Raw genomic sequence first — 21112 nt, forward strand, 5'->3', positions numbered from 1 at the left:
GTCAAATGTGAAGTCAAGGTTTAGTGTACTTGAATTCAACGTGTACCCGGTTTACCAGGTACCACATTAGGCACTGGCAGTACCAATTTGAATAAGACATAGTCCCTACTCTTAAGGAGCTGATAGCTGATGAATAAGGCAGGTAGGTTGTCAGCAGCACAAGTGTAGGAAATAGTCCTGTGACAGAGTCCTGTGGGAAGATAGGGGTTGAGTATGGCCATTAATGGGCCTATATCTGTGATTAATAAAATATTCTTGCAGTGCCAATAAATGTTGAGATTTGCCTTGTTTTTTTAGTGTTTATAAAATACAGTTCTCATTAGTCTTCCTGACCAATGGTGGACTACTGAATATCTCCTAACTGTATACTTGGATGGAAATATTTTTTTCTTTATTTATATATATCCTAGTACTTGTTTTGATAGACTAAAAATTTCTGAGTAGGAAGGTATCTGAGAAACTTAGTGATCATTAAGCCAACTTTCAGCACGAACACCTCATATGATATCCATATTATGGGTTAATTCATTCTTAAACTCTTCCAGTCAGCATAGTATTGTCATCATACAATCAATGTGCAAATGAATAGCAAATATTTTTTTAATTTGTTTGAGTGAAAAAGATTTCAAACCCATACAACTCAAAAGCTGTTACAGATCTGGGGTCTCAGGCTTTTGATACTTTACTTCTGGACAGTGATTTGAGAAATGGAAATGGTCTTCTATTCCTTTATTTAATCTAGAATTTACAAAAGCAGTAAATATAAACATTTTGTAACAGGTGCCACCCTCTTTAGAAATCTGTCCTGACACATGTCCTGCCTCAGTCCATTCAGTGTATTTTGATGGCTATTGATGAAGTTGAGCAAATCCAAAGAAGTCATCATTCTTCTGTTTTAGGATCTTGTTTTTGACACCAGTAACCACCTAGTGGTGTTTCACCTCATTAAGCACAGTTCTGAGAGCCCCGCTGTCATTAAGGACAAACAAACTTGGTACAAATGGGCAGAAGTTGCTCAGATAATATGACTTGGCTGACAGGAAGCAGAGTCAGAGATAAAGTATCAAATAAAAAGATTAGCTGAGAAAAGGGGCTTTGAAGTCATATCAGGGCTAACAACATCTCTCTCCCACTCTTAAACTCCTTAAATGGAACACAATAAATTTTCCAGTTACATACAGAATTTATTGAGTACTTCTGGGGGACCCAAGAGTAGATACTGTGGGAGTTCCGAGGATTATTGAGTGCCCTTTAGAAATGGTTAAGCAAAGTAATTGGAAAGAAAGATTTCTAAAAGGTGAGAGCAGTCTGTTTTCTAAAACGGGGACAGCAGGAGAAGTTATTTTAGGAGCTAAACAGACTTGGAATGAAATAACTTCAATTTCCTTTCATTTGTCATTCAGTCCTTCTAATTAAGCTCAATGGCGAAGTGTTGATCTGTTGATAACATGACTTCAAACACTTACTGACATTACTTTTTAACATAAAGTGAGTGACCCCAGGCTCAGAGACTTTGACAGGCAAAAATCTCCTGCTAGAATTTAATAACTTTTTTTTTTGTTTTCTTGGTATTTAGAATTATGGCAAGGAATATTGGTTTCAAACTTACAGTAGTGATATAATATTTCCTTCTGCCTTTCTAACAGCATTTTATTTATTTTAAATGTTGCCTCCTTGACTAACTAGAGCTAACAGACATCTAATAGAACACTCTATCCAACAACAGCAGAATACACATTCTTATCAGGTGCAGATGGAACATTCTCCAGGATAGACCATATGTTAGGCTATAAAACAAGTCTCAATAAATTTTAAAAGATTGAAGTACACAGTTATGTCCTTTAACCATAATAGAATGCAATTAGAAATCAATAACCTATGGCAATTTGTGATGTTTCATAAGTATGTGGAATTATACTCCAAAATAATCAATGTGTCAAAGAAGAAATCACAAGGGAAATTAGAAAATATTTGGAGATGAATGAAAATGAAAATACAGCATACCAACACTTACAGGATGCAGCTAAAGCAATATTTAGAGGGAGAGTTATAGCTGTAAATGACTATACTAAAAGGAGGAGAAGGGGAGGAAGAAAGACTTCAAATCAATAGCCTTAGCTTTCACCTTAGGAAACTAGAAAAAGAAGAGCAAACTAAATCCTAAGCAAGCAGAAGGAAAGAAACAATAAAAATCAGAAGGAAAATAAATGAAACAGAGAATAGAAAAATAATGGAGAAAATCAACAAAACAAAATTTGGTTCTATGAAAAGATAAAAAAAATAATAAACCTTTAATTTAGTTAAAATGACCAAAAAAAAAAAAAAAACCAAGAGAGAAAATATATAACAAAAATCAGAAATGTTGCCTCACATTTCTGTGCTCTGTGTGAATACCAGTTTATATAAATCATCTTGCCTAGTAGATAATCAATGTGGTTTTCACTCCTTTCTTGTATTAGTGTTTTTATTGCTGTTGTTTTTAATCCTGGTAGGAAACATTTGGCATGCTCAAATCATGAAATTTAAGGAAAGTCTACAATTAAGAGATTATACTTAAAAGGATGGGTGGGGGGAAGGCAGTTCACAAAGGAAATTGCACTGTCCTGGGGACTGTAACAACCTGGGCACAGTTACTCCCCAAATCCTGAAGAGGCTGGGAAAGGAATGGTTATAAGAACCTGAGATAGAGAGAGCTGAGTAGAAAGGACTGGATGACTTTTGCCCTTTGACTGGTGGAGGGACTCCACTGGCCAATAGCAACCCCATAGAAGGGAAGCCAGGAGCAGAGAGGACCTCAAATTCACTCTCCTTTCCTGATCTCCTGCCACTGCTCTCCATCAGCCAAACCAGCCAGAAGCCAGGGGACCAGGGAGCCAGCCCATATACACCAGCCTCTCAAGTTAAATATTAATACCTCAAGAGAGGAGAATCTGCATGTGAATAGTTGGGAGTACCATTATGTGAATAGGATAAAATGAAGAATGAGAAGATTACCTCCTTGTCTTGCTTTTAGAATAGACTTTTTCCCTTGAGAAATTAAATGTTAGAATTCTAAAATAAAGAAAGAGAAAATAATCCTATTATACTAGTCCAAATGCTACCCTCATTGAAGCCTTCTCTGGCTCCCTGCCCACAGTAGCTTTTCTCTCCTGCACTAAAATTCCACACAGTACAAAGTGGGAAGGCGGTTGAATGTCTCATTTGTCTGACAAGAGTTATTGTGAGAATCTAAGAGAGCATTCTAGTAATAGAAGATAACAAGTATTGTGTGCTTAGTGAATTTACATGCTTTATCTCACTTAGTCTTCGCAGTAACTTTATGAGATAGTTGCTATTATCCTCTCTATTTCACAGATGAGAAAATTGAGTACCAGAGAGGTAAAGTAACTTGTCCGAGGTCTTGTAACTAACTGGCAGATTAAGGATTTAAATCCATTCCAGAGTCTGGGTTTTAATCACTAGGTTATATTAATATATATCACATTAGTCTATTATAAGTGTAGGGAAAACTCTCTACCATAATATGTATGGACTATATTTTAATAGTTTACATGTTTTGATCATATTTTGGAACTTTCACAGTTCCTGAGAATAAAAACCCAATAAATATTTAAAGAAGGGAGAGAAGTTTAAATCTTAAAAATTATGAAAATATCTGGCATAAATTTATAAGACCTTTGCAAAGGACTGCAAGAAAATCCTGCTCTTTTTTTCTGCCTACTTTTACTTTACTGTCCCTCTGATCCTAATGTTCAAGAGGGTTGGTGCCCTAAAAAATGTAAAACTGTGGCTATTTTACTTTCTGTAGCAATAGTTTTATCATTTATAAATGGTAAATGATAAATAACATTTCCCTTTTTAATTTTTTAAATATTTTACTGATTAAGATATTCATCTGCTCACTTAATAAAATTTTTTATTTCAAATATGAATTTGTTAATTTTTCATTAACAAATATAATACTTTGGGATTTGGAAATCAGTTGCTCTATCTTATAAACTTTAATTGAAGAATAACAACTAATTAACTGACAATACCGTGTGTTGGATTTGGAACAACTAATAATGGAATGCTCATATGCTGCTAGTGTTAGTGTAAAGTGGTCAACCACTTTGGAAACCAGTTTGATAACTTTTTATTAAGTCAAATATACAGCTACCATATGACCCAGAAATTCCAGTGTAGGCATTTACCCAGAAGAAAGAAAAGTATATATTCACAAAGAATATTCATAGCAACTTCATCATCCCCCAAGTGGAAACAACCCAAATATCTATCAGTTATTGGATAAACAAATGGTGGTGTAGTCATACAGTGCAACACTTTGCAGCGATAAAAAAGCAATAAACTACTGATATAAGCAGCAACATGTTTGCATTTCAAAGGCATGGTGAATGAGAGAAGCCAGCACAAGAGTGCATGCTCTAATCCATTGCGACAGAAATCTTATTGGTGGCTGTCTGGGGCAAAGGTGGGGAAGATGAGAGTCAAGGGATACTAGAAAATTTTGGGGGATGATGGAAATGTTCCATATCTTGTTTGAAGTTATAGTTACAGGAGTGTTTATCTTTGTTAAAAATTCATCAAACTGTATACTTAAAATGAGTATGTTTTACAGTATGCAAATTATAACCTAATAAAGTGATTTTTAAATAACTGATAAAAATTATGAGATGTATTTAAGTAAAATTCTGTAATTTATTGAGAGCCAAAACCACAGATCAAGAATAAAATACAGTTAGGTGATATATTTATAGTGTACATAAATTAAGCCAGATATAAAAGACAAAATTCATATGATTTCTTTTCTTGGCAAAATCACCATCTTTGAGGTATTTTTCAAACCTGAATTACCTTCAATTTCTTTCTCTCTTTCTTTCTTTTTTAAAATCCAGAATGGTCAGTTGGAGTGTGTACGCTGGCTGGTGAGCGAAACGGAAGCCATTGCAGAATTGAGTTGTTCTAAAGATTTTCCGAGCCTCATTCATTACGCAGGTTGCTACGGCCAGGTATGACAGAATCTTTAAGTATCTTCACTTTGTATGCTACGCAACCTTCCTCCTTTTTTTTATTAGTCCATCAACATCCAAACATAAGAAATCATCAACAATGTACCCAAAGATTTATAAGCAATGATATTCATTGTTGCATTTTTTTAATGAAGAAAAGTTTTAAACAACCTAGCTATCCCAAGATAGGATATTGGGTAAATAATGAAGCTACATCTATTGGTAGGATTTTATGGGACAATGTTCATTACATAATATTAAATAAAAATACATGATACAAAACTGTTCTTATAAATTAGTACCAGCTTAGAATTTTTTTTCCAACTTAGAATTTTGAAGAACGAGAAAAAGAAATAGAAAATAAGACTAGAAAAAACTGTCACAACATTTTTATAATAGTTATCACTCAGAGTGGAATTACAAGTGGCTTTTCTTTTCTATTTTTTTTAATTTTTCAGTATTTCTCAAATTTCCTACAATGAACACATTTAACATTTACTAAAAGAAAAATGACATATTTTCATGAACCCAAAGTGACAAAGAAAATCATATAAGACGTTAATCAAGCATCACTCAATTAAAGCTGAGCAAGCGTACTAACTACATGGCTCTCAATTACAGCCACCTTCCATGTCAGGAAGCCCTAATGTTAATAACTGGTACACACGGATCACAATCCAGTGTATGGAATGAAAAAAAAAAAAATCACTACCTCCCTTTGAGGGGGATGGGTGTGAATTATCTTTTAAAAAAATTGGAACCACAAAATTCCAGTCTCGGTCTTAAAAAACAATAAAGTCAGCACTGTATTAAAATAAATTTAATCATATTTGTTTGTGGCAAAGAAAATTGCTTCTCATGCATATAACTGTATCCCCTTTGGCTTCATAAACTTTCCTAGTGGAAGTAAGTTGTGATATTATCAGCAAGAGACTGTGCTTTGCTTTTTCAAGTATGATGATCTCAAGTTCCAAATATGGGCTTAAGAATATTACCACTGTTACCCAAAGTTCCATACTTGTCCCCAAGGCTGAACGAAAAATGAGGACAAGTGGTTTGAGAAAAAGGAAAAGACGTTTATTAATTTGCCAGCAAATGAGGAGGATGGCAAAGTCTCGTCTTAAGGAACCATCGTCCCCTCTGTAAGCAGAAATAGAGAGCTTTTAGAGGGAGTTTTCAGCTTTGGCTAATGGTTGGTGGTACTGGTCGACCTTATCTTTGGTAAAGATGATCCCATCACCTTTGCCCAGACAATTCCGTTGAGCCATTTCCTGTGGTTTAAGATACTAGAAAACAAAGAATAAAGAACATTCCTCTGCCCCTCTGACCATTGGCCTCGACAGGAATGCAGATTTTAATCCCCAAAAACAGTGTGTGTGTTGGGGCGGCCTGGGGGTCTTTAGAGGCAACTTGTGATACATTTTACCCTTTTTCAGGCCTTTCCTGTGTCACATAATTCCTACTGTCGATTTTATCCTTCCGTATCTATGGGAAGAGGAACGACATAGTCATCAAGCTACATCCTGCTAAACTGGGGTGACGTTTTAGATGGAAGATTTATACTTTTTATGCCATTGATCTTTCTGGTTTGTCAAAGCTTTGGCAGTAGATTTACAAAACTAAGGAATACCACAGATTACTGGGTGAAAAAGGGCATAAGCAACAACTACTCCTTTGAGGATTGACAAGGTGAAATGGGGGATACCTGGTAAGAGATTTTACCCCGCTTGTTTTCTAAGACACCGTTAGGACTGTGTGTCCTTGCTGTCACCTTGTACACAATGTCTGATACAGGGCTGGGCAAGAAAAAACATGGGACCTCTGAGTATAGAACTATTAGTCGCACCCTGTAGGTGATCCGAGAGACCAGCTTCTGTTTATTACTTTGCACTGAACGGGGTTTAGGGTGACAAACCCAGCAGTGAGACAGAGCAGCAGAAGAGGTGATAGTTTGGGAAATCCTCACTAAGGAGTTGTCTCTCCATCCTGTAGACAGAACAAATAACCAAAGAAAGGTTAGCAAAAATATCAACACTTTCATTTTTCCTTCTTAAACGGGAACTTTAGATTGCCTGAAGTCTAGCTCATCCACTAGGGGTGTGGGTCCTTTTCTTCCATGGGGTACCTCTTTACTCTGGTATGATGGACCCAGGGTTTTACTCCTGACAATTTCAGCAAGGTGTGAGTTGTTAGAGGCACTTTGTAGGGTCTCTTCCACTCCTCTGCTTCCAACTGGCGGAAACCTGAAAGAGGCAAACTTATTCATAGTGGTTAGTATTTGACATATTGCTTTACTCTGTTTTCTTCATTTGTGGTTATACTACCATACTTACCTCAGGGTGCAAGGAAGGGTCTCCCATAAACTATTTCATGGGGGCTCAACATTCGCCTGCTTCTAGGGGCTACCCTTATCCGGAGGAGGGCAAGTGGCAACATTCTATCCCACTTTAAATGGGTTTCCTGCATCAATGTTGCTATCGTTTTCTTTAAAGTATGATTCATTTTCTACATTTTTCTTATAGATTGAGGTCTCCAGGATACATGCAATTTCCATTCTAGATGTAGGGCTTTGCTTACATGCTGAGTTACCACCAATATAAAGAAGGGTCCATTATCACTCTACATGGAGGAAGGGAGTCTATACTTCAGCATGAGTTTCCTCAGATGGATTCTGGTAACTTCAGATGCTCTCTCCATTTGGGTAGGATAAGCCTCTACCCAGCCTGAAAAGGTATCTACTCACACAAGCAAGTATTTGAAGTTTCCATATGAGTGAAATCAATTTGTCAATTATTGAAAGGGTGAGTCCTCACATGTTGGGTTCCCTCTGCAGCAGATGGCTTTTCTGTCTTTGGATTGTTACAAGCACGTAAAAGGCAGCTCTGAATTATTTGTCAAATGGGGTCCTCTTAAATGAAGTCCCACCAAATCCATTAAGGCATCATGCCCATAGAGTGTGCATTCATGTAGGTGCTTCATAAGGGGCCGAACCAAGGCTTAGGGTAGAAGAATGAGTCCGTGAGAATTCTGTCTCCACTTCGCTGTGTCGAGCCAAGTGTCAACACCCCAAGCTCTAGTTCTTTATTCATCCTCATTAGCGTAGTGGGGTTTATATTGATCTAAATCTAACTGGGGTATCAAGGCCCCAAGGAACAGATCACCCTTAGTGGCCTCCTTTTTTGGTGACCAGGACAGTGCATGATGGCCACCTGCTTGGGCTCAGCCACAGCCTGTGTCAGGGCCATTATTTCAGTGGTGTACTTAATATCCTTATTTCCTGCCATCGGGAGCCCCGTGTCCTTCCAAGTGACACCATGAGCATGCACAACCATAAAAGTTACCTCTGGATAACTGGAAAAGATCCCAGTCTGGTTCTGGCATTGACTGATCCGCCACCGACAGGGGGAGGTCTCCCAGCATCAGTAACTCTGCCATTCCTGAGAACTCTTGCAGTTGTCTGAGAGTTCCCTTGCTAATTTGGAATCCCAAATAAGTAACATGCTGTTTGCAAATCTGTACATTGTTGGGTTATACTCTATAACAGAAGCCCTTGGTCCAACTGCAGGTTCTGCAAGTCCCTTTCTAAGCTCTCACTAAACAGGGAAGGAGAGTTTTTAAACCCCTGAGGCAGCATGGTCCGGCAATACTGTGAGGTCATCCTAGTCTCAGGATCGTGCCATTCAAATGCGACTGAGTACCATTCATAATCACTTGTACAATATCATTAATGGCACATGGGTCTTGCACGAATCTATACTCATTGGTATGGGGAATTTAAATTCTTTCTGCACGTCCTGGGGTCCCGTTAGCCCATATAGCCTTAATTTTTGGTAGACCTCGGGAGAAAGAGAACTTTCTTATTCTTTCAACCAATGATGGGCAAGTCTGCTGAGGCCCAAACTTGAAAATGAACTGCTCCGCAGTGGCAGCCTCCTGTGTGCTTCCCCAGGCCCTGGTATTCAAAGCCAGCAGGAGCCAGCTTGGAGGCACCCTCAGAACAGCTCCCAGTGCTCCTGCTGCTTGCCCAGGTCCAACAAAGCCACCGAGAACGTCAGGGTTGCCAGACTCTATGATGGAGCAGCACCAACTCTGGTAGTGACTCCCCCTGGCCCAGCTCCTGGGCCCGCTGCGATGAGTTCCTCAGCCACCACTTCACCTACAGCTGCCTTGCTGCTGCCTTGCCCCCATGCCCTGCCTGGCTCATGGAGCACCTTCATGGTGGCTGGTGGCAGGGGGTGGGGGCGGCTGCCATGGGGGCCCCGGACGACTTCCGCCCACTCGGCTTGGCAGCGGTGGCACTCCTGTGGCAATTAAAAAGTCCACTAATCGAGTCCCCACTATCAGTCGGACCCGGGGCTCCAGTGGGAATATTTAGATTGGAGCCACTAGTGAGGCATAGAGCCCTGGGCCCCCTTCGTTATCATCTGAGTGCTGGACTCTCTGTTCTTCTCCAGCATTATATACTTTAAAGGTGATGTCGACAATCTGTGATGTCAACAATCATGCCAGTTGCCCCTCCCACACGCTGTAGTTTCCTCCATATATCTGGAGCACTCTGCCCTATAAAATTCATATTAACCACACATATATTTTCAGGGGCCTCTGGATCCACATCTGTATATTTCCAATATTCCTGATAGATGCATTCCCCAAAATTCAAAGGGATCTCATTTGCTTTTTGTGAAGCTCCCTGTCAGGTATTGCCATAGTGGAAATTGCCCTGCCCCAGCTACCGGTGCTCTCTGGCCAAATTGAGTTCCCCACCAGGTCTTGAAAGGAGAGACCATTCCTATTCCTGAGTCATAGCCCAGTCTGAGTGGAACTGAAGAATTAGTTCCAGTCACACCCACCCTGGCCTCTCTCACAGTGCCAAGATGGCAGCAGCAGTGGTGGCTGACAGCAGCTGCCCGAGGCCTAACTCCACATGGGGCAACTTCTCTGGCCAGCCTCAGGGCTCCAGCAGGGGTGGGAGGCCATGGCTGACAGGGCAGTGGGACCCCAGCAGCACAAGCTCAAGCACAGCCAAGCCCACTGCACCTTCCCTACCAGGTGTGGAGCTGGTGGCAGGGGAGTGGGTTCTGTGAGGTTTGGATTGAAAGGGCTCATGAAATCCAACCTGGTTAATTCCTCCCCAGTTTATCACCTGGGGTCTGACTGTCCTTACCATTAATGTTGTCCCAGGCCTTTCAGCCTCTATATTATTCAATTGCATGAAAGATTGTATATATGGGATCTTGTCCCATTTACCTGACCTTTGACAAAACAATTCCAGTTGTAAGGTAGTATAATAATTTTAGGTTCCATTCCACAGCCATTTCTCCTCATACTCCACCATGCACATTGGCCAAGCAGTATTACAATAACATCATTCTCCTTTTACACATAGACTTATAGCTATAAGTTGACCATTCAGCCAAGATTCTCCCCAAGGGAGGTTTCAGATGGATTAAAAATAGAACCTCTCATGTTGAAACAAAACTCAGAACAACAACAAACACAAATTGACAAGTAGACAATATAGGCACTTCCCAACGCAAACAATCTCAAATGCCAAAGCCTTACCAAACAAATGGGAACTGTACAAATGAGAACCAAATTCTCCTAATATGAGAACTGACTTCTGCTAATCCAAAAGGGAACAAATTTCCCAGGTTCCCTAGTTCTGCTCAACGCTGACTTCCAGCCCCACAGTGCCTAGAAATGCCCTACCACAGGGCTGGAAGGTTCACAACCTTCCCCAAATGGGTGGAATCAAGGGTCTTGGCATGCAAGCTGGGGAACTCACCAAAAGGGCCAAGGTGTCATAACTCTTCCCAAATCCATTTCCTTTTCCTCAACAAGGTTCAGGTTGTTGCATCTAATTTGGGGAGGGAGAGATGGGAGTTCCTTGGAGCTAAATAGGCTCCAGAAGCTGCTGGGGTGGGTGGACCCTCCCTCTCACACCCCGAAAAGCTGGTGCTACTACTGGCAAAGACCCGTGGCTTGACCCAGGGCTGTCCCCACCTCTTCCAGCCACGGCAGCAGTCACAGGGTGCCATTCCACTGGGGCACCGATAGGCCTACCTGGGGACACCAAATTCTGTTACCAAAAGTTTAGTACTTGTCCCCAAGGCTGAACAAAGAATGAGAGCAAGTGGTTTGAGAAAAAGAAAAGAGAAGTTTATTATTAATAATAATTTGCCAGCAAATGAGGAGGATGACAGACTCTTGTCTTAAAGAACCATCACCCCCCACCCCCTGCTTTAAGCAGAAATACAGAGCTTTTCAAGGGGGTTTTCAGCTTCAGGCTGCTGCTGTTTAACTATGGTTGGTGGTCCTAATCGACTTTATATCCAGTGAAGATGATTCCATGACCTTTGCCTGGATAATTCTGTTGAGCCATCTCCTGTGGTTTAAGATACTAGAAAACAAAGAACAGAAAACATTTCTCTGCCCCTCTGATTACTGGCCTCGGGCAGGAATGCAGGTTTTAATTTCCAAAAAGAGTGGGAGATATTGGGGGTAAAGTGACAACTTATAATATGTTTTGCCCTTTTTCAGGCCTTTACCTCTGTTACACCACAATTTGGGGAGTCACGTTAGCCATGGTAACTTCAATTAGTATATATATATTATATATACATATAAAATTTTTCCCACGTGTGCCATTGCCAGGCACCATGCCATTAGATTTTTTTTGTAAATTATATGATTTATTCCTCAAAACAACCCGATGAGGCTGGTCACGGTGGCTCACGCTATACTCCTAGCACTCTGGGAGGCTGAGGCAGGAGGATTGCTTGAGTTCAGGAGTTTGAGGCCAGCCTGAGCAAGAGAAAGATCCCAACCCCATCTCTGCTAAAAATGGAAAAATTAACCAGGCATCTGGCATGCACCTGTAGTCCCAGCTATTCAGGAGGCTGAGGCAGGAGGATCGCTTGAGCCCAGGAGTGAGGTTGCTGTGAGCTATGATGACACCACTGCACTCTACCTGGGGCAACAGAGCAAGTCTCTGTCTCAAAAAAAAAAAAAAAAAACTCTATGAGATCTTGTTTTTATCTCTATTTTATAGATGTGGAGACTGAAGATAGAAAGTTAAATGACTTGCCCTTGATCTACTGGCTAGTAAGAGCAAAGATGAGATTTCAATTCAGCTCCTCTGACTTCAGGGCCAGATTCTGTTTTGTCTCCGTTTATATAGGTAATTTGTACAGGTTGTTTACAGCGGCATTGATTTAACTGAAGAAGACTTTTTTTTTCAATTTTACCTAAGAATACATTGTGATATTTGGAGGACCTTACACAGCTCATTGAAGAAATGAGCAACTGTAGTAAGTATATGAAATGAAGAAAAGAGCAGACAGAACATTTAAAATTTGTAAAATCTGCTGTCTTTGAAATATTATAATTACTCTGTTTTCTTTGTGCATTGTACTTACTAGTCCCCATCCGCAGTTTCCTAAAAACTGCCAGTACTAGTTCATAGGCAGTACATAAGAATGCCATTTTTTGCTTATATAGATGGGTCCCCAACTTACCATGGTTCGACTTACGGTTTTTTGACTTTACGATGGTGTGAAAGAAAAACACATTCAGTAGAAACTATACTTTAGATTTTGAATTTTGGTCATTTCCTGGGCTAGCAACATGCAGTATGATACTCTGTCACGACGCCAGGCAGTAACAGCGAACCACAGCTCCCAGTCAGCCATGCGCTCATGAGGTGGACAGCCAGTACTCTACAGTGTATTAATTGCATCTTTGATGTAGCAACATCTTCCACTTACAGTGGGTTTATCAGGCCATAACCTCTTTGAAGGTCGAGGAGCATCTGTATTGGCAAAAGAGAAAATAGAATATTCAAATGACCAGAAGGATTTGATCACTTCTAATCTTCATATTTCATTTTCAGTATAAAACAGAATTTTATTAAATTGTATGAATCATTGTTTCATGTCCTTGATTTCAGTTGCTTGTATGAAGTCTAACGAGGAATTTTAGATATCAGTGCAAAGGCTGCCTGTACTTTTGCTAGAGCTTGCCAAAGAAAAGGAGGAAAGGATTGCATGGCTGTTCTGAGACCCCAAGTAAATAATTGGGCGTTCGGCACTCTTTGTCGTGGGAAATGTTGCTTATATATGCCAATCCCTTTATTCAACTCTCACAGCAGGCTTCTCATAATTTTGAAACTGTTGGACAAAACAAAAAGAAAGTGCCTTTTCTGGCACTTGTTGGGTGATAGCGTGGATTTCTTGGCTGGACTAGAGGAAAATATGGAAATTAGTGACCTATTTGAAAAGCTGTGTCAAACATTTGCTTCATGCTAGTATCAATCTTCAAGCTATTATTTCAGGCTGATAAGCATTTTTTAAGACTTAAAATACAGCTTTGAGGGGGGCATTCTAGGAGCACCCTTAGGAGAGCATCCTACCCAAGTGAAAAATGTAGAAGCCCATTAGAACTGTGAATCCTGTCCAGCCATCGTACCACAGCCGCTTAGGTAACAGATAACCTGCAGAGATGCTGAACTTGGAACCATTACAAGGCTAATATTTTCTCAAGGAAGACTGTTATTGAACAGTTTTTTAATGGATTCAGCACATGCAAGTTTTTCTACATCAAGCAGGCACTTGAATATGTTCTGCTTTTGTTTCTTCAGTAAATAACTCTGGAAATCATAGTACGGAGGAAAATTCCTCTCTTGGTTTATTTTAGTTGCCCTCTGCCCTTCATATAGATTCTTAAAGAATGGGTTCTATTTGACTCCCAATTTGTGTTCTTTTTCTTGTAAAAATTACCTTTAAAGACTCCAGTACCACGGGGTAGCCAGCAGTTTTTAGTGGTCTCCTGGAGTGATAGATCTTTCGGTGATAAGAATCGATTTTCCTCATCTTGACACATGAAGTCTCAGAGGGGGCAATTATTTCATTGCCTGACTGTGCCTAGCAGGACTAGCCACAGGAAGTGTGAAGGTGGAAGCCTCAGAGAGACCCAAGGAACACGCAGGGGGTCCTTGGCTAGGCCTGCTCTGCTGTCCCTGGAGAAAGACATTGCTGGCAAAACAATTGAGACAGAATTATCTCAATTCAAAGCTACCGCCTGTGTAACTTGGGCTGTTCTATGCAAGCATGAAGGCTCAGCTTGTGTCTCCTAGGCTCTCGCAGCAAATCCCTGCCCTCCGCTGCTCGGGGGCTTCAGGCTGTCCTGCACTGGTCATTGGTCCAGTGGGCTCTGTGTTACCTTCAACATCAAACATCAGATCTGTGATTACTTTTGTTTCTGAATCACTCACATAACTTTGGTCAAGAGATTGTTTTGCAAAGACAACCTGCATCATAGCATTCAGCATTTACTAAGAGCACCTTTGCCTACACTGTGTTTATTCTACATTTTAAATGTCTACTCTGATCTGGATTCTTTTAAAGAACACTTTTTGAAAAAAGAAAAGGCTTGTCAGCAATTCCTAAGAATGGTCATGAGCAGTGATAGGCGCGCTGGCGAGGGGGTGCTTCCGCAGGCTGTGCTGTTGTTGTTGCTTTTCCACAATTTACTTTAAAAAGGAGAAATATTCCCTTGACTTTATTGTTTCACTGTCATGGGACAGAAATAAGTGAACAGTGCTGAAAGTGCTGCGATTGCAGATGAAAGCAAAATAGAAAAATCTTTGATTAGTATGAGTATCCATCTGTTCTCCAAGCACTGATCTTGCAAAAGCGTAACTGACACAGAGCTCCACAAACCCACAGACGGACAGGCAGTTAATCGTGAGGTCTTTGAGAGCACAAAGGGAGTATGTCCTTTACAGAGTCAGCAGTCGTGGGGGAATGAGCAGTTATGGATATTCATGCTCAGAAGAAAGAAAATCGAGTTATGAAGGACATCAGTTCCTAAGCCAAGCTGTCTTGGTTTTAATCCTAGCCCTGCCATTTACTAGCTCAACAGCCTTGGATACTTTTACTTTAAAAAAGAAACAGAAAGAAAAGAAAAAGTCTCCCTGGACCTCAGTTTCTTTATCTGTAAAATGGGGATAATAGAACCTTCCCCACAGGGTTATTCTGAGGACTAAGTGAGAAATGCCACATTGCCCAGCACTTGGCAGTCACTAGATAAATGTTGGCTATTATGACTCTTGGATCTCTTCTAATTTATTGTTTTTATTGCCATCAGTATTATTCCACTTACTTGTTTTACCATAAGTAAAATATAACAGAAATTTGCCAAAGAATTGTTTAGGTCATAACCTACTTAGTCAATTCCTAGATGTAATTTTTTTAAACATTTTACCATCTCTGGATTCTACATGTGTCTTACAATAACTGACATGATGAAATTATTGTTGGCCATTTTTTTAACATTTTAAAGTCTCAAAAACTGGAATGAATCTTGTAACTGATGGCATATTATATTTGATAATCTGTATCACAGAAAAAGCTGACTGCTTTAGAACTTATGATTATACCACAAACTATAGAGATTTTATTGACACCAGCAGTAAACCTGTGACATACTTTTCAATTACATTTTTATTAGTCTTTGTCTAGCCAATCTCATAGGTTACATGCATTAATTGCCTCTTTAAACAACTTTCATTGCCCTTAGGAACACATAAAATACAACATTAAAACAGGTTACAAAAACAGCAGAAAATCCCCGGAAGAGGAAACTGGTGCGTGAGGGAAGTTCAGTCGGTAGATGAAAGTTGAGTAGTTAGATGGACGTGTGGGTGGATGAATGACATGTACGTCGTCGGAGAGGCGTTCTGTGAAGCAGATCATACAGAAGGGCTGCGCCCAGTTGCGGCTGCATTCGATACTCTCTGAAAGCAGTACTTACGGGGAAATGAAGGTCTGAAGTTACGTTCTTCCTTTAACATCTTCTTCCTGTAGACGGAGAGAGATGCAGAGAGAGAGAGGGAGGGAGAGAGAAAGCACTCACTGAAGGGCTAAGGGGAGGTGCACACCACTGCATCTATCTAATCAGTAAGGGCCTTCTCAGTGGGAGAAAATAGCCATATTTGTTTTGTCCTCCTCATGAAGTATTTGTCAAATATATTACTGTTTGAATTACAGGACTGTGCATCTCCACAGGAATGTTTTCTAAAATCATAGCAGAATTTCTCAAAGTGCACATTAAATAGGCTTTTACCAGAACCAGAGGTTTTAGCCATCTCCATACTCACCTCAGAAATCCTAAGTGTCGGTGGTGAGAAGACCAGGCGTACAGCCAGCCAGTCACTGTTGGTAGTACTTCTCTGCACGGTACGATGGGGCATTTATGTTTCCATGTCATATTTCAGGGGAAAGGCCAATTTCATATCATCTTATTTTAAATTCTTACATTGTCCTGCGGAGAATACAAAATTGGATTTGAGGTGCTGGGCAAAACCCATCATGTTCTGAACAGTCAAATAATGACTCTTTCTTTATGTAAGTCTTGCATATTGAATTGAGTAGAATCTTTATTTTTGCAAGGACAAGGAGGTATCCATGCCATTATAAGAAAAGAAAACAGGTTATTGTAATAACACAGCTTGAGCCTGAGTTGCAGAGCCCTCAGGAGCCAAGGCAACTCTTGCCTCACACGTGCCCTGTGGGACTTGTTTTCCCATGTTATCAAGCCCCTGAAAAGTCCAAGGCCCTAGATTCTCCCCTGGATTTCTACAATGGGAAAATTCCTAGTCTTAGGAAATGCAGTAATCCATGGCCTATAACCCCATTACTAAAATCAAAACACTGTGATCTTAGTAAAGGGCATTTTTTGTGCATGTGGAATAGATATTCCCACCATAATATTTAATTTGGTCTGAAATATATGGAAATACACTGACAAGAAGGTATCTACAAACCATTTTGAAGTATCTTAAACTCCTCTGAGCTTTCCTTGCTGAAGAAAGAAGCTGCTAGAATATCAGAGAATACAGCAGGTCCTTGAGTAATGTCATTTGTTCAATGTTGTTTCATTTTTACATTGATGAGAAAGGAAAAAAAATGATTCTTGGCTGGAATCTGTCTGTGTGGAGTTGGTGCGTCTCCCCATGTCTGTGTGGGTTTTCTCTGGGTACTCAGTTTCCTCCCACATCCCAAAGACGTACATGTTAGGGGACCAGGCATGTCTACATTGTCCCAGTGGGAGTGAGTGGGGGTGTGTCTATGAGTGCACCTGCGATGGGGTGGCCTCCTGTCCAGGGTGGCTTCTGCCCTTACGCCCTGAGCTGCTGGGATGTGTTGTGACCACCACTATCCTCAACTGGAATAATTGGGTAAATAATCATCTTACTTATTTTTATTAATCTTTCTTAAATGTATATGTAGCTGACATTTATTTCCATGTTTAATATTAAAAGTGTTTGGTCTTTATTTAGATATTTAGTGATGTTTTTGTGACCAGACGTATGCCATAGAAAGTTAACTCTTGTTTATATCAATGAACCTTTGGTAAATTGGTTTTGTTGTACGTCATTTTGCTTAAAGCCACAGTTTCCAAGAACCTGTCAATGGTATTAAGTGGCACTTATTATATGCCATTGTCCTCTCCCTCAGTTTTCTGATTTATAAAATAAGGCTATTTGCGTTGGATGATTCCCTAAAACCTCTCCCCTCCACAGTTTTAAGAGGCCATGATTTAATACAACGGAGCAAACCAAGTCACCATAAATTTGGTACTGACTCATTGAAGAGGATTTGTTCCCCTAGGGCCATCTTTGTCACTGGTAGAAGCACAACAACCTGCCTCAGTGCAGTTTCCGTATATCTTAGGCATTAACCTCAGTCTGGTTGATTATATCTTTTATCCTGAGATACTCCCACTCATCCAGATTTTTAAAGAGTTAGGATCATGGAGGCTGGATGCAGTGGCTCATGCCTGTAATCTCGGAAATTTAGAAGGCCAAAGTAGAAGGATTGCTTGAGCCCAGGAGTTCAAGACCAGCCTGGGCAACATAACAAGACCTCATCTCTACAAAAAAAAAAAAAAAAATCACATGGTACAATCATTTGTCTCCAAATAAAAGTAATCCAGTATTTTCCCCCTACCTAATTAGGAAAAACAAAGGAAGTGGTTTTACCTCATGCTTGTGAAAATATCACCTGCTCTGATCCAAATATCAGCATCAACTTTGTCCAGGTTTGCCTGTGAAGAAGGTTGAGCACATCAGCTTATCCTTATTTAACTTGTAACTCCAGCCGTAGCCTCCAGCCTCTGTTCCACCTCACTCTCTAGGGACCCTTGAGAGTTTCATTTCCTACAGAGTCTGTCTGCTTTTGCAGCTAACACTCGCCCTGCTTTCCCGGGTGCATTCTTGGTAGGTTGTAGGCATTGATTACATTTTTCTCTTCCTGCTCTTTAGGGGTCGTACCCCTTGCTTGCTCATTTGGGAAAAGTATGGTGCAAATGTTCAGTCTGTCCCTGATGTCTCAGATACCTTTATAAACAGTGCCCTGTTCCACAGCACAAGAGGTGAAACATTAAAGGAGTTGGCTGTTTTTATCCAACATTCCTTTAGCAGATTAGTTGGCATATTCGGAAGATGAAGGCAAATTTAATCCAGAAAAGCATAAAAGTTCATGACCAGTCCGAGCAAATAACTGGAAAAAAAAAATCCTTTAAAAGGCTAAGAAGAAAGAAGTTCAAGGCTATTGCAAACACATGATCATCTTTTTAAATGTCAAATTCCACCCACTAAACTTCATGCTGTTGTTTTTACCACCCTCATATTTTTTTAACTTTATGTTTAATTCTTCTATTTTAAAATAGTGAAATCCCATCCCCCTGCCTTCTCCAAAGGCCAAGCATAACATGAAAATACCACAAACACTCAGTGGGTAAAATGCAAACGGATTATGACTTTGCTTTTGAAAAGTTTGTGTTTAGAGCTTTTGGTTCCCTCCCTTTAACATGAAGGAAGATAAAGCTTTAGCTTTAAAATGCCACCAACGTTCGGTCAGAAAAATCAAGAGGGTCCTGGTGTTATTTCTGAGAAGTTATCTTATACTTAGCAAAGTAAGGCATTGCCTCTTTTTGTAAGCCTGTAGATTGCAGGAGGTATGGGATTGAGAAGGCTTATGTTTAATTATAAACTTAAAAGTAGAAGCTAGTTATCTCAATAGTATAAGTTTTATGATAATATTCTTGAAGCCAGAGGCAGTATAACACAGCAGCAAAAACATTGCTTTGGGAACCTTGGAATCAAAAGACCTGGATTCCCGTTCCAACTTTGGATCTGTCTAGCTCTGTGTCTTTGAGGAGGCCCTCAAACTTTCTGTGAATTTCTTTTCCCATCTATAGAATAAGTAAAACAAGAGCATTTCCAAGGTAACTTTTTTCTCTTAAAATTCACTGTGGGATCCTCCTCCTTTCATTTCAGTCAGCAATTCGTGGATTTTCAGTTCATACTGAATGGTAATTTTCCTTTGCTGTGGGAAGCTTGGCTTTAAGCTTCACAAGTTAGAGTTTTGTTCTCCTCTCTCTTCATATTTGACTTCTCTCATGATATTCTATTAATTCCAACTACGTTTGTGTTTACAGGAGAAGATTCTTCTGTGGCTTCTTCAGTTTATGCAAGAACAGGGCATCTCATTGGATGAAGTGGACCAGGACGGCAACAGCGCCGTTCACGTAGCCTCACAGCACGGCTACCTTGGGTGCATACAGGTACACAAGCCCTGCTACTTTGCAGAGAGAATTGAGTGTATCAAGTAATAAAAAAAAAAGTTGAAATTTTGTTCACTGGGAGAATGTATGGATTAAGTCGCCTTTTATAGTAGACAATAAGGAATTATATTGATTTATTAGTATTTCTAGAAAGCCACACGAATGTAGGTATATATAACCCTAAGAGTTTCTCCTTGAGGGTCACAGAGTGTTGGGAGGGACTTTTCCTGCTCCCTAAACACTACTCTAAAGTCCCAATGCTGAGGACAGTAGACACTAAATACCCCCATGTTCTCAAGACACCAGGGACAGACATCTCTCAGTCTGTCAGGTGGCAGACAGTTCATGCCCTCATTGGCACATCTCTCCTTCCCAGGTATGTGAAAAAAAGGACAGATTTTTCAGGAATGGATTAGAAGAATTTTTTCTAGTAGGGAGTGGTAGTCTAGAAAAAGAATACTATGGTTTCTCCCTTTTTCTGTAGTAGAACTGAGTTTCTCAGTGGTGTTCAAAAAGGCCAAGAATTGGCCAGGGCAGCAAGGCTCAGCTGTTGATCCTCTCAGCCCTTGGGCAGGGCAGCCAGGGTCTTGGTTGTCCAACCAGTCCACTCAACAGCCCCAATTTACCTCATCTTTTTAGCCCAACATGTCTTCCAGATAGTATTGTGTCCAGTGTGTGCAATGATGTCAAAAAGTTGGGGAGGAGAGCCACAGGAGAAGGGAGGGAGGCTTGTGCCCCTGCCCCAAGCCACAGGAGGGGTGCTCCAAGAGGGCCACTGAGAGAGTGGGGGGCTCCTGTGGGAAGAGGAGGCAGCGTCTCCTCCCTCCGCCAAATGCAGGGCTGCCCAAAGCAGAGCCAAACCCAGTGCCACCATCAGAGCAGCACGTGGCGGGAAAGCCCAGTGGGGGCGGGGCGGGGGGCATGTCCAGAAGAGTCTGGGGTACATGTGAACATAAATAGCAGATAGACCTTTTCCTAGAAAATGGTGAAGGCCTCAGCACTAGAGCAAAGAGAGGGACAGCTGAAGGAAAAGGAGCCGGTAGAAGAGGCCAGGCAGTATGAGGAGAGGAGAGGCTTTGAATTAGAAATAAAGTTGAAGCTTGGATTTGGCCTGGAATTTTATTTCCAAACATAAATCATAATTACCAGAATCAGACAAATCCATTCTTATCATTGAAAATGACCCATCCCCTATGGATTTGTTCCCATAGCTGCCTGGGATGCAGGAAGGGGAAATTGACAACATATGGTTGAAGGTCATGTTTAGAGAAAATACTTTTACCTCAGCACATTCATACAGTTCAAAATGTGTGTATATAACATGGAACATATGACACATTTTCCACCTCCAAGAAAGCACTCTTTGTGGCCTTATCTACGTGTTGTTTTCCTATATGGCAAACTCAGTGCGTTCATTTACACAACAGGTACTAGCTGAGGTCGTGCTGTGTGCAAGGTGGACTCTCCGAAACACA

The 21112-nt window shown here is 40.6% G+C and overlaps 1 protein-coding gene across 7 annotated transcripts in view; it reads left to right on the plus strand.

The window, feature by feature from the left end:
- SNCAIP (synuclein, alpha interacting protein) overlaps window positions 1-21112 on the plus strand; it is a 145394-nt gene that overhangs the window by 104524 nt on the left and 19758 nt on the right. For 6 of the 7 annotated variants that reach the window (XM_012664272.1, XM_012664267.1, XM_012664269.1 and 3 more), the window contains 2 exons: window positions 4896-5009; window positions 19512-19637. In XM_012664272.1, the coding sequence (XP_012519726.1) occupies window positions 4896-5009; window positions 19512-19637 (240 nt within the window). The remainder of the gene's footprint in view (window positions 1-4895; window positions 5010-19511; window positions 19638-21112) is intronic. The other variant, XM_012664274.1, reaches the window with a different exon arrangement.

The sequence above is a fragment of the Propithecus coquereli genome, unplaced genomic scaffold (assembly GCF_000956105.1).
Source record: "Propithecus coquereli isolate 6110/MARCELLA unplaced genomic scaffold, Pcoq_1.0 Scaffold88, whole genome shotgun sequence".
Taxonomy (NCBI): Eukaryota; Metazoa; Chordata; class Mammalia; order Primates; family Indriidae; genus Propithecus; species Propithecus coquereli.